The sequence below is a fragment of the Schistocerca americana genome, chromosome 4, assembly GCF_021461395.2.
Source record: "Schistocerca americana isolate TAMUIC-IGC-003095 chromosome 4, iqSchAmer2.1, whole genome shotgun sequence".
Taxonomy (NCBI): domain Eukaryota; kingdom Metazoa; phylum Arthropoda; class Insecta; order Orthoptera; family Acrididae; genus Schistocerca; species Schistocerca americana.
The window spans coordinates 120,486,989-120,499,013 of NC_060122.1; the positions used below are offsets into that span (position 1 = coordinate 120,486,989).

A 12,025-nucleotide genomic window follows, 5' to 3' on the forward strand; every position below is an offset into this window, starting at 1 on the left:
TACCACCAACATAGATATAACTAAATTATAATTGGTTTCCAGAGACAAGGGTATTCATAAGGTCTTAGTAAAAGAAGACATCGTGTCAAATTCACTGAAACTCTCCCTATTAAAGAGAATACTTCTTTAAGTGTAGTTTATGTGTTCTGTGTATGCAAAAAAAAAAAAAAAAAAAACTGGAATTGGAGGGGAGAAACAAAACTGGAGAAACCTGGTAGTGTTCTATTACACTACTGCTGGAAACACGTTTACATCTGACATAACGGATAAATACAGACTAAAATTGGATAAAGAGAAGGTCGGCTATAATAAGTAATTCATAACTAGAGGTGCAGCGCAAGGCCTATTTCATCATTACTCCGGAGAACTATTAATCTATCTTCCCCTTTAACAAATGTTCCCTTATAACTGCAGTCTTAATGAACTTAGTTTATCGCACCAGTTGTTTAAATAACAGTATTGGGAGGGCTTTACAGCCTGATTGTGTAGAACAATATGTGGTGGATGTTATACATTTTGTTATACCATAGGTTTTAAAAATGCATCACAAACTATTACTTTTCCCACAAAAACTGTTATGCTATGTGGCAGTGAGATGGTGTCCTATTACACTACTGCTGGAGACAGTAAAACCATAAAATACCCAGGAGTAAGGGTCCTAATGTGTCATGTGTATATAAAACAACAGCAGCAGATGCCTTGCTAAGAGAAATCTGCATGAAATGTAACTCTTTCATGAAAGAAGTGGTTTACAAAACACTACTCTACGATTGGTAGAAAGACTGGGTGGTAACATATTTTGCACTCATAGAAGAAATCTGGTAGTGTTCTATTACATTACTGCTGGAAACAGTACGTACTATAAAATACTTGTGCGTAACCTGTCATATGGCGGCACCTGATTTTTCGGTGCAATCTCCATTACCATCATCTCGAGTGGAAAGCTTTATGCGGCATGCATTCGGTGTCACCTCTTGTAATGAACATTTTGGTTCGAAAATGGCTCTGAGCACAATGGGACTTAACACCTGAGGTCATCAGTCCCCTAGAACTTAGAACTACTTAAACCTAACTAACCTAAGGACATCACACAACACCCAGTCATCACGAGGCAGAGAAAATCCCTGACCCCGCTGGAAATCGAACCCGGGAACCCAGGCGTGGGAAGCGAGAACGCTACCGCACGTCCACGAGCTGCGGACGAACTTAGAACTACTTAAACCTAACTAATCTAAGGACATCACACACATCCATGCCCGAGGAAGGATTCTAACCTGCGACCGTAGCGCCTAAAACCGCTCGGCCACCCCGGGCGGCGAACATTTTGGATTGAAAGTGTAGATTAGTAGGGATGTACTTCTCTAACGAGCTATTAGTACACTTGTCAGTCATTGCATGCTGTGTGGGATTACAATTATCTGAAAAACATCACTACTAGATAGCGTTTTTTTGCAGTATGTACTGCTTTAACATGGAGGGATGCATTGTATGTGTCGCTTTAATACATAAATGCCACAAAATGTCCTCCCTCCATAAGTGTATTGCTGATGTAAGGTAGCAGTTTGCGTACAAAACTGATGCATGCTGATTGTTGTGAAGTACAAAAGTTTTGTCTGTACCAAGAAGATAGCATTCCCATGAGAGATTGATGACTGGTAAAGAGACCAGATTTAAATAAATGAAACATAGTTGAAAAAATAGTGTACTGTCTTGTCACACAATTGCTGGAAAACTACCATAGAAGATACGTAGGAGGACGTACAGTAGAATGGATGTAGAAGGTGTAAGCATGTGCCTGACGGTGAGGTAGCTGAAGGGTAGGTTTCCTGTCTTATGGTTCGAAACATCGATTTTTCAAAAATTGTATTTTTGGATCCATAAAAGTGTTTAGATCGATCCCTGAAACGGTTTTCCCGAATACGGAACTGAAATGTTTGTTATTCGCGGTTGAACAAAAATATCCACATGCCTGAAATCGGTTTTTTTCACGCACCAGTTTTTTTCTTTCGGAGGACGAGTTAATGTACTGGTGCTTGGGAGGAAACACACAAAATTCAAATAAAAGTTTGAACGCGTGTGTTTGGAAATTAGCCCCCAAGAATTTGCATTCTGGTGCGAAGACTGTGGAGACTGCGGCATTCTTGGCAGTGAGCAGCTTCAACGAAGGGTATTCAGCAATTCTGAAGACCATGACAACGATGGAGGTCACCCTGGGACTCAATTCGACGCAGTTCGCCAAGCATTCGGACGACCACCGGATTCAAGCGGCCTAAAACCGCTTGTCACCGGCCGTACGAGCGGCTCTGGAGCAGCGCAGGATGGATCGAGCAGAACGCCCTCTATGAGGAAGAGGAAGGACTAGTTTATAGACCCGGAATAGCAGATTGAACGTACGTTGCATAATATTGCATTTATATGTAGTCAAAACTTCAAACGCGTTTTTCTCGAAATGATGTTTTTTTATCGCGCGGTTTGGTAACTTAAAATCTACCGAACCGATTGGCATGATTTTTTGTTTCCGACGAAGCTAAATTGTGTAGGAGTTGTACCACTTTTATTCCGATCCATCAGCTATAAATATTTTTTCTTGGCCAACGAAGTCGAAAAATCGGTAAAGAAACCCTATTTTTTTTCAAATGGCCGCCATTTTTTTTTAAATGGTCCAAACAACTTAAGCGAGGTACAACTACTAAAGAATCTTATATACTTCGTTAACGTCAACTCAATTTTGAATCAGACAAGCTGGCTGATCTGTGACATACCGCGTGTGGAGGTCTACATCGAAATTTTGTTTCGTTTCGACGGCACTTCCGCCTTTGCTCTTCGATATTTCCGGTCGACAGAATTCCAATTTGTAAAGGAAATATCAATAAACATTTTGGCCAAATTTGCCATTGATATCTATAACACATCCAGAGAAAAAAATTCTCAAAAAACGTGATTGTTTCGGGCCAAAGATAGTAAACCCCCCCTTATGGAAAAATAATCCATCAGTGAAAGGAACGGTTTACAAAACACCTGTTCGCCCGATTTTTAAGTATTACTCGCGAGTCAGGAACATTTACCAGGTCATATTAACAGAAACAACATAAAGGCCGACGAAGAGTGACACTAATGCAATTATTAAGTTCAAAAAATGGCTGTGAGCACTATGGGACTTAACTTATGAGGTCATCAGTCCCCTAGAACTTAGAACTACTGAAACCTAACTAACCTAAGGACACCACACACATCCATGCCAGAGGCAGGATTCGAACCTGCGACCGTAGCGGTCGCGCGGTTCCAGACTGTAGCGCCTAGAACCGCTCGGCCACCACCGCTAGCCAATTATTAAGTCTGTGCGACTTCTATTGTATACGCTACAAGAAACGCGTTATGTATCACAGAAAGGTTTTGCTGTTGTAATCCGATGGAGATCATTTTGAGGAGAACCAGACGTGACTCGCAAAATAACCAGAAGGGGCAATTACACCAGAAACTCGAAAGTGATTAGGAGGTATTGCACATCTGATTTGCGATATAGACAACAACGTCGATTGGGAGATACATCATGGAGTGTGAAATTGTGGGAACCTGTGTCATAATGGTTTAACAGAACTTTGGTTGCATACTAGAGGATCAGATATGAGACTCTGAGGTAGACTTAAGCAGTTACCTGTTAATACATAGCTATTATACAGTTATCGAACTTGACAAATTTGTGACACACTATCGAAAGATCGCATAAAATTCCCCTTTAAAGTCTTTTTGGTGTAGTAGGAAACAAACCGGCAGTTTTCATGGAAAATTGGCATAGTATTAAAGAGGCGATGAGCAGTATTACTTTATATTGACTGCAGATACTGAACGAAACACTAAAATGTAAATATGTGCCAGAACACCTGACGATTATTATCAGTTTATTCAGATAACAAAACGTTTAGAGTGTATGAAATTTTCTCGAATAAGATCTGAAATTCGATCACCCATTGTTGAAACCTGACATATCAGTAAAATTTTTTTAAAGAACACACTGTAGTGATTATTAAACATTTAGTGTCTCTTCTAACAAATAGCCCCAAAGCTACATATAGCAATGGAAGAAGGCGCTCATACATTGGAATTTCTGATAAAATGCCTTTGAGCCCAATACTCTACAGAAAATTGCAAAAACTGTACAAAAGGTTGATGCACATGTCAGATATGTGTGTATTGAACATTGGTGGAGATGGGACGAGAGACAGAATACTGGTGAGGAGTCCATGTGATAGCCGTTCATGATGTTGAACCTTCCAATACGCTGAACGGAACAGAACTGGCCTAGGAAGGGGTGGTTCCGGAAGGGGAAAAGGGAATGGCAAGGACATTGACCTTGAAGATACGTCACACATATGCCTCAGAATGGAGGACATTTACCTTTGTCCCTGCCGATGAGAACAGTGGGCTCTTTATTCCACTGTGTCCATTGATTCACTACTTATGCTGGTTGTAATTTGATGTCCCATGAGAAATAAGAAACATTCTTTAATGTTGATATTTTTTTTTATTTTCCCAGTACATGGAACTGTTAGTGATTGCTAGTTCTGCGTTGACTGTGGATATTGTCACAGACACAGTGCCTTTGACTGTTCAGAGATGTCACTAAACCTGCCCAAAGATGTAAATAACATGCATGAGCAGCCCCTATTAGACGGAGGGGGTCCGACAACCGAAGAGTTTCAGCCATTCCACCAGGAAGGAGGTACACGGCTCGTGTTGTCTGTAGTTCAACCATGCCTAGACGGTCAATACCGTGGTTCGGTCGCGTGCGCATTGGTACTTTGTGCCAGGAAGGGCTCTCGACGAGGGAAGTGTCCAGGCGTCTCGGGTGAACCAAAGCTATGTTGTTCGGCCATGGAGGAGATACAAGAGACAAGAACTGTCGATGACGTGCCTCGCTCAGGCCACCCAAGGCTACTACTACAGTGTATGACCGCTACCTACGAATTATTGCTCGGAGGAACACCGACAGCGACGCCACCATTTTGAAAAATGCTTTTCGTGCAGCCACAGGACGTCATGTTACGTCTCAAAAGTGTGCGCAATAAGCTGCATGATGCGCAACTTCACTCCCGACGTCCATGGCGAGGTCCATCTTTGCATCCACGATACCATGCAGTGCGGTACAGATAGGCCCAACAACATGCCGAATGGACAGCTCAGGATTGGCTTCACGTTCACTTCACCGATGAGTGTTGCATATACCTTCAACCAGACAATCGTCGAAGACTTGTTTCGAGGCAACCCGGTCACGCTGAACGCCTTAGTAACACTGTCCAGCGAGTGCAGCAAGGTGGAGGTTCGCTGCTGTTGTGGGGTGGCTTTATATGGGGTCGACGTTCGCCGCTGGTGGTCATGGAAGGCGCCGCCCGATAGTGCAACCATATCGACAGCATATTGGCGAGGCATTCGTCTTCATGGAAGACGATTCGCGCCCCCGTCGTGCTCCTCTTGTGAATGACTTGCTTCGGGATAACGACATCGCTCGACTAGAGCGGCCAGCATGTTCTCCAGACATGAACCCTATCGAACATGCTTGGGATAGATTTAAAAGGGCTTTTTATGGACGACGTGACCCACTAACCACTCTGAGGGATCTACGCTGCATCGTCGGTGGGGAGTGAGACAATCTGGACCAACAGTGCCACGACGAATACAGGTATGCATCAATGCAAGAGGACATGCTACTAGGCATTAGAGGTACCGGTGTATACAACAATCTCGACCACCACTTCTGAAGGTCTCGCTGTTTGGTGGTACAACATGAAATGTGTGGTTTTCATGAGCAACAAAAAGGGAGGAAATGATGTTTATGTTGATTTCTATTCCAATTTCCTGTACAGGTTCCGGAACACACGGAACCGAGGTGATGCAAAGCTTCTTTGGGTGTGTGTATGTTGGGTATCGTTTTTCTGTCGGTATGAGTGAAATACCTCACAGAAAAAGTGAATGGGTTTCATAGGTTATTTGTTGACGAAGTTGTAATAAGTATCTGTTACATGCAAAATATTTTCAATTGTTGGATATTTTTTCATTGTTACGATGCTTAAGCGAGGAAAGTTTTGTCATCTACAGCACCATTTGTCAGTGTCTACAGTGAGGTGGTATTTTCTGCGCTAGTTAATAGACGTTCGAAGACAGTGGATGACTAATTATCATACATTGTCATAATTTTATATTATCTAACTTGTTAATGGGTTGCAATATTAAGTTTCTTATTAATATCTGTAAAAAATTAGATGATGCCTTCTGTGACGCCGTATACGGCTCATTAATACACTTCGTATAAACCGTATGTGATCTGAGACAAGACATGTGTTTTGCTATTTTTTTTCATAAAAGTCGGTCCGATTTGGACGCTAGTCTTCCTGTTCTGTTTCGTCCTCGTATACACCTAACTGTCTAAATGTACAGAAATTTATCATACTGTGTAACTATTAATTATTTTTATTGGTGGATGAAGACAGACGATTGCATGATGTCCCGTGATAAATGTTAAAGACTACTAAAAGCGAACTGTGGAGTGGCAGGATACGGATATTCTTATTTATGTTTTGACTACGAAAAGATAACCTCTAAGACGTTCGAGGGTTTTGAAGATGGCATAGTTAGCGTTAGCAGGTGGGAAACACTAGCAGTAGTTGTATGTTTTGTAGGCAGCGAAGCGCTGACAGCCTGTGCCGTTTAGCGCTCTCTAGTCGGCTGTGCAAGTGACCGTAATCGCGCGATCTTAATGGAATTAGAAAAATAAGCCAATTGTTTGACAAGCTACTTGTACAAGGAACTTCATACACCTTCTTACGTGAATTTTGAACAGTCTTTACCATGCATTAAAAATCATATACAACAAAGATAACGAACAGTATCACGAAAATTTTGACTAACCCACAGAAAATAATGAAGTTATTTCTAAATTTGACCGCCAGTCCAATTGTGCAAACTCGGTCCTTTAATCAGTTATCTTAACAAGCGTGTGCTAATAAAATAGTTGGCAAACAAAAACGGAATCACTACCGTAAACGAAATAACAAAGAGAAATGTTGAGTGTAAGTTTGTATTACTCAATAAATACAAATGAAATAAATTTAAATAAAGCAAATAATAGTAACAGAAATGGTTAAATGATGAACTCTATCTCAAACAGAACTACGTTACTTGGCAGTCTGAAATTTTCATCAGGACGATAGTGGTATTATGTTTTTTTCTGACAAATATTCACTGTGTGCGACGACTTTAGTTTTATTCTTCAATCACACATATTATTAGAAAGATACTATATAGTGAAATATTTTTGGTACCAGTGGGGAAAGTAGTGTTGTGTGTTTTACGTATAGAACATGAGGGCGGATTTCCTGGCGAATAATACAGATACGTTTCTAGTACTCTCCTGAGTGGCTTGCAGTGCTAAACTGTAGATCAGCATTAAATTCGAAAAATGGAAGTTATGCCGCGCAATAGGTATATGCCATGAAGGGATCACTTCCATTTTCCTCTCCTTTGGCTCGTCATTGTCCTCTCGATAGGCTCTCCTTCACAGAGTAATAATTCATTGTAAGAACAATGTGATAAATTTTGTAGCTGTGTAACAGCTTGCTAGTTTCTAAAATGTTGTTCATTTACGTATAATTTTATCCCTGACATATTCTTATTTGAACATTTTTTCTGTTTCAGGGACTACTACTACGACAGGTAAGCACAAATTTACAATATAATAGATTAATGTTAAAAGAGAGGTCTATTGCATTCGGTCTAGTATTCTAATAACCTTGTTGACAGATGGGAGACCCACAGAATGAGTAGTAATATAGGTGAGTGGTAATATAAATGATAAATGTTCATACATAGTCATTAATTTATGTTTTAAAACGCATTATTGTATTCTTCACGTACCGGGTGTTACACGTAAACCGTTAATCTAAAATATTTTCAGAATGGGTCAAGACATCGGAACAGTTTCTTTGACAAATGTCACTACTTCTCGAAACAACTATTTTGTCGCATGAGTGACATCACGATAATATCTCCACCTGTACCAATTTTTTAACAACTACACTGAAGAGCCAGAAAAGCTGGTACAGCTGCCCAATATCGTATAGGGCCCCAGCGAGCAAGCAGAAGCGCCACAACTCGACGTGGCATGGACTCGACTGATGTCTGAAGTAGTGGTGGAGGGAACTGACACCGTGCATCCTGAAGGGCTCTCCACAAATCCGTAAGAGTACGAGGGGGTGGAGATCTCTTCTGAACACCACGTTGCAAGGCATCCCAGACACGCTCAATAATTTTCATGTCTGGGGAGTTTGTTGGCCAGCAGAAGTGTTTAAACTCAGAAGAATGTTGCTGGAGCCACTATTCCGGACTTATGCGGTGTCGCATTGTACCGCTGGGATCGCCCTCGTCCTTTGGAATGCACAATGGACATTAATGGATGGAGGTGATCAGACAGGATGCTAATGTATGTATCACCTGTCAGAGTCGTATCTAGACTATCACGGGTCCCATATCACTCAAACTGCACACGCCCCACACCATTACAGAACCTGCACCAGCCTGAACAGTTCGCTGCTGAAATACGGGGTCCATGTATTCATGAGGTTGTCTCCATACACCTCTATCTGCTCGATACAGTTCGAAACGAGATTTGTTCGACCAGGCAACATGTTTCCAGTCATGGACAGTCCAATGTTGATGTTGACGGGCCCAGGCACGGCGTAAAGCTTTGTGTCGTGGAGCCATCAAGGGTACATGAGTTGGCCTTCGGCTCCGAAAGCCCACCGATGGCCCAGCATTGAAATCTGCAGCAATTTGCGGAAGAGTTGCACTTCCGTCATTTTGAACGGTTCGCTTCAATCGTCGTTGGCCCCGTTCATGAAGAATCTTTTTCCGGCCGCAGCGATGTCGGAGATTCGATGTTTTACCGGATTCCTGATATCACGGTACACTCGTGAAATCATCGCACGCGAAAATCCCCACTTCATCGCTATCTCGGAGATGATGTGTCCCATTGCTCGTGCGGCGACTATAACACCACATTCAAACTCATTTAAAACTTGATGACCTGCCGTCGTAGCAGCAGCAACCGATCTAACAACTGCGCCAGACACTTAGTGTCTTATAAAGGCGTTGCCGACCACAGCGTCGTATTCTGCGTGTTAAAACTTCTCTGTATTTGAATATGCATGTCTATACTAATTACTTTGGCGCTTCAGTGTAGCTTAGTGCCCGCTGCTTCGCTCCTGTAGAGTATACGGTCTGCACAGTTTTTTAACGAATTTTTATGTTCTTAAATTGCAAAAACAAAACCTTTAACACTAAGTTAGGCCATAGACGCTTAGTCTCTTCGGAATGTACTTCTGACCAAAATGCTACTTGCTTGCTTTGTTAATAGTGCCTTTTGTGTTTTTGTGATAATTCCATGAAAACTTCCATCCTGTAATGTCCTTAGAAATTAAATACCAATTTCAGTAGATTTAGTTTTAAATATGTTTAAATATAACGAAATATTTTCTTAGAAAATTTCACCCCATAGATGTTGAATTAAAAAAAAAGGAAAATAAAAAAAATCTGAAACACATTTTTGTTTCTAACCAAGAATCCAAATACAATTTTTTAGAGATTTAATTTCAAAATGCTTGTGTAGTGAAATAATTCCTTAAAATTTTCACCCTCTATTTTACCCCCTTAGGTGTTGAATTTCCAAAAACACTCAAACACTTATTTTTATTTCTAATCAAGAAGTCAAATGTCAGTTTTCATAGATGTGGCTTTAAAAATACTTTAATAGTACTTTAATAATTATTTATTTTCAGAACTTCTGCGCAATAATTTACACTATTAGTGATTGAACTCCCAAAAATACTGAAGCATGTATTTTAAATCTCGGTCCGAGAAGCCAAATACCAATTTTCGTAGTTCTCGCTTCAAAATTTCCTTGTTAGCGATATATTTTCCAAAACCTTTCATCCATTACTCCAATCCCCTAGGGTCGGAATTTGGAATAATTCCTTTCTAAACGATGCCCACAGTATAAGATCAGCACCGTCTACAAAATTCAGGTTTGTATCGCTAGTGGATTGGGCGCTGCGTTGATGAGTCAGTGAATCAGTTGGGCCCTATTTCACCCCCTTTCATTTTCAATTTCACGTTGTTAGGGACTGAATTTCAAAAAATAATGAAACACGTATTTTGTTATTTGTAACAGACAAGCTAGTTACCCAATTTCCGTAGGTGTAGCTTTAAAAATGTTTTAACAGTTTTTTAATAATGTTTTAAATAAATATCTTTTAAAGAAATAATTAGCCCACAATTTCATCCCCATAGGGGTTTAACTCCCAAAAATGCCGGAACACGTATTTCTTTATTTCCGGCCAGGAAACCAAATAGTTGGTGTGGCTTCAAAATTGCATTAATAGCGACATACTTTGAAAAAAGGTTTCATCCCATATCCCATTCCCTTAGGTAAATGGAAGCCACGTAAGGCCTGACAATATACTCCCATCAATCCATAAAATTGCGAGAGTGGGTTAATACAAAGAGAGAGAGATAGAGAGAGAGAGAGAGAGAGAGAGAGGAGAGAGAGAGAGAGAAACGTGAATTCCCTTAGGGGTGGAAGAGAGAGAGAGAGAGAGAGAGAGAGAGAGAAACGTGAATTCCCTTAGGGGTGGAATTTCGAAAAATCCTTTCTTAAATAACTTCTACTATTTAACATCAACATCCTCTGCAAAAATCAAGTTTCTATCCTCACTGGTTTGGGCTGGATGGTGATGAGTAAGATGTGAGTGAGTCAGTCAGTCAGCACATTGTCAAATGTTCAAATGGTGTGAATTCCTAAAGGGCCAAACTGCTGAGGTCATCGGTCCCTAGACTTCCACATTACTTAAACTAACTTATGCTAAGAACAACACATACACACCCATGCCCGAAGGAGGACTCGAACCTCCGGCGGGAGGCGCCGCGCAATCCGTGATAGGGCGCCTGAAACCTCGCGGCCACACCGCACGGCTAGGACATTGTCTTTTATATATGGAGATAACTCTCTCTCTTTGATCTCATGCTGTTGGAGTATTAAATTTATTAACACTTCCACATCGTTCAATAGAAATATCAAATTTTTCTAACACGCTACTTTCCGGCTTGCTCTTAATCAGATACTGTATTAATTCACTTTAATTCATCGGAGAATGTTTCCGAGCTGGTGTGACCGTCTGCCCGACCAGTGTACAATCCTGCAAACCAAATATTTTCATTCAAGAACAACAGTTCTTATTTTTCTTTTTGTTACTTATATCAGCCTCAGGAATATGGGAATGAAGTCCCATGCTTCTTGACAGAGTGTAGGGGAACGATGCGGGAGACCCGCACCGCCGTACTAGGCAAGGTCCTAATCGGAGGTGGTTTCCCGTTGCCTTCCTCCGACCGTAATGGGGATGAATGATGATGATGAAGACGACACAACAACACCCGGTCATCTCGGGGCAGGTGAAAATCCTTGATCCCGCCGGGAATTGAACCTGGAGCCCCGCGCTCGGGAAGCGGGAACGCTATCGTGAGACCACGAGCTGCCTCAGCAATATATAGAACAAAATTATACAAGACGGCCACCGAGATTCTTCATGGCAGTTTTCGTAGCCTATGTCGAAAAGTTTTTGTCGGTTAGAGATGTAGCGAACAGCTATTCTTTTACCTCTACAGCTAAACTTATTTTGAAGCCACGTAAGGCCTGACGATATACTCCCATCAATCCATAAAATTGCGAGAGTGGGTTAATACAAAGAGAGAGAGAGAGAGAGAGAGAGAGAGAGAGAGAGAGAAACGTTAAGGTAACGGTTTGACGCTTGAGTACAACGCAAAAAAATGGTTCAAATGGCTCTGAGCACTATGGGACTTAACTGCTGAGGTCATCAGTCCCCTAGAACTTAGTACTACTTAAACCTAACTAACCTAAGGACATCCCACACACCCATGCCCGAGGCAGGATTCGAACCTGCGACCGTAGCGGTCGCGCGGT

At 41.4% G+C, this 12,025-nt stretch overlaps 1 protein-coding gene across 1 annotated transcript in view; it reads left to right on the forward strand.

Moving 5' to 3' along the window:
* The window catches only part of LOC124613294 (heterogeneous nuclear ribonucleoprotein C-like), an 820,630-nt gene that overhangs the window by 664,614 nt on the left and 143,991 nt on the right, over positions 1 to 12,025 (forward strand). The window contains exon 7 of the mRNA XM_047141989.1: positions 7,690 to 7,707. Within this exon, the coding sequence (XP_046997945.1) occupies positions 7,690 to 7,707 (18 nt within the window). The remainder of the gene's footprint in view (positions 1 to 7,689; positions 7,708 to 12,025) is intronic.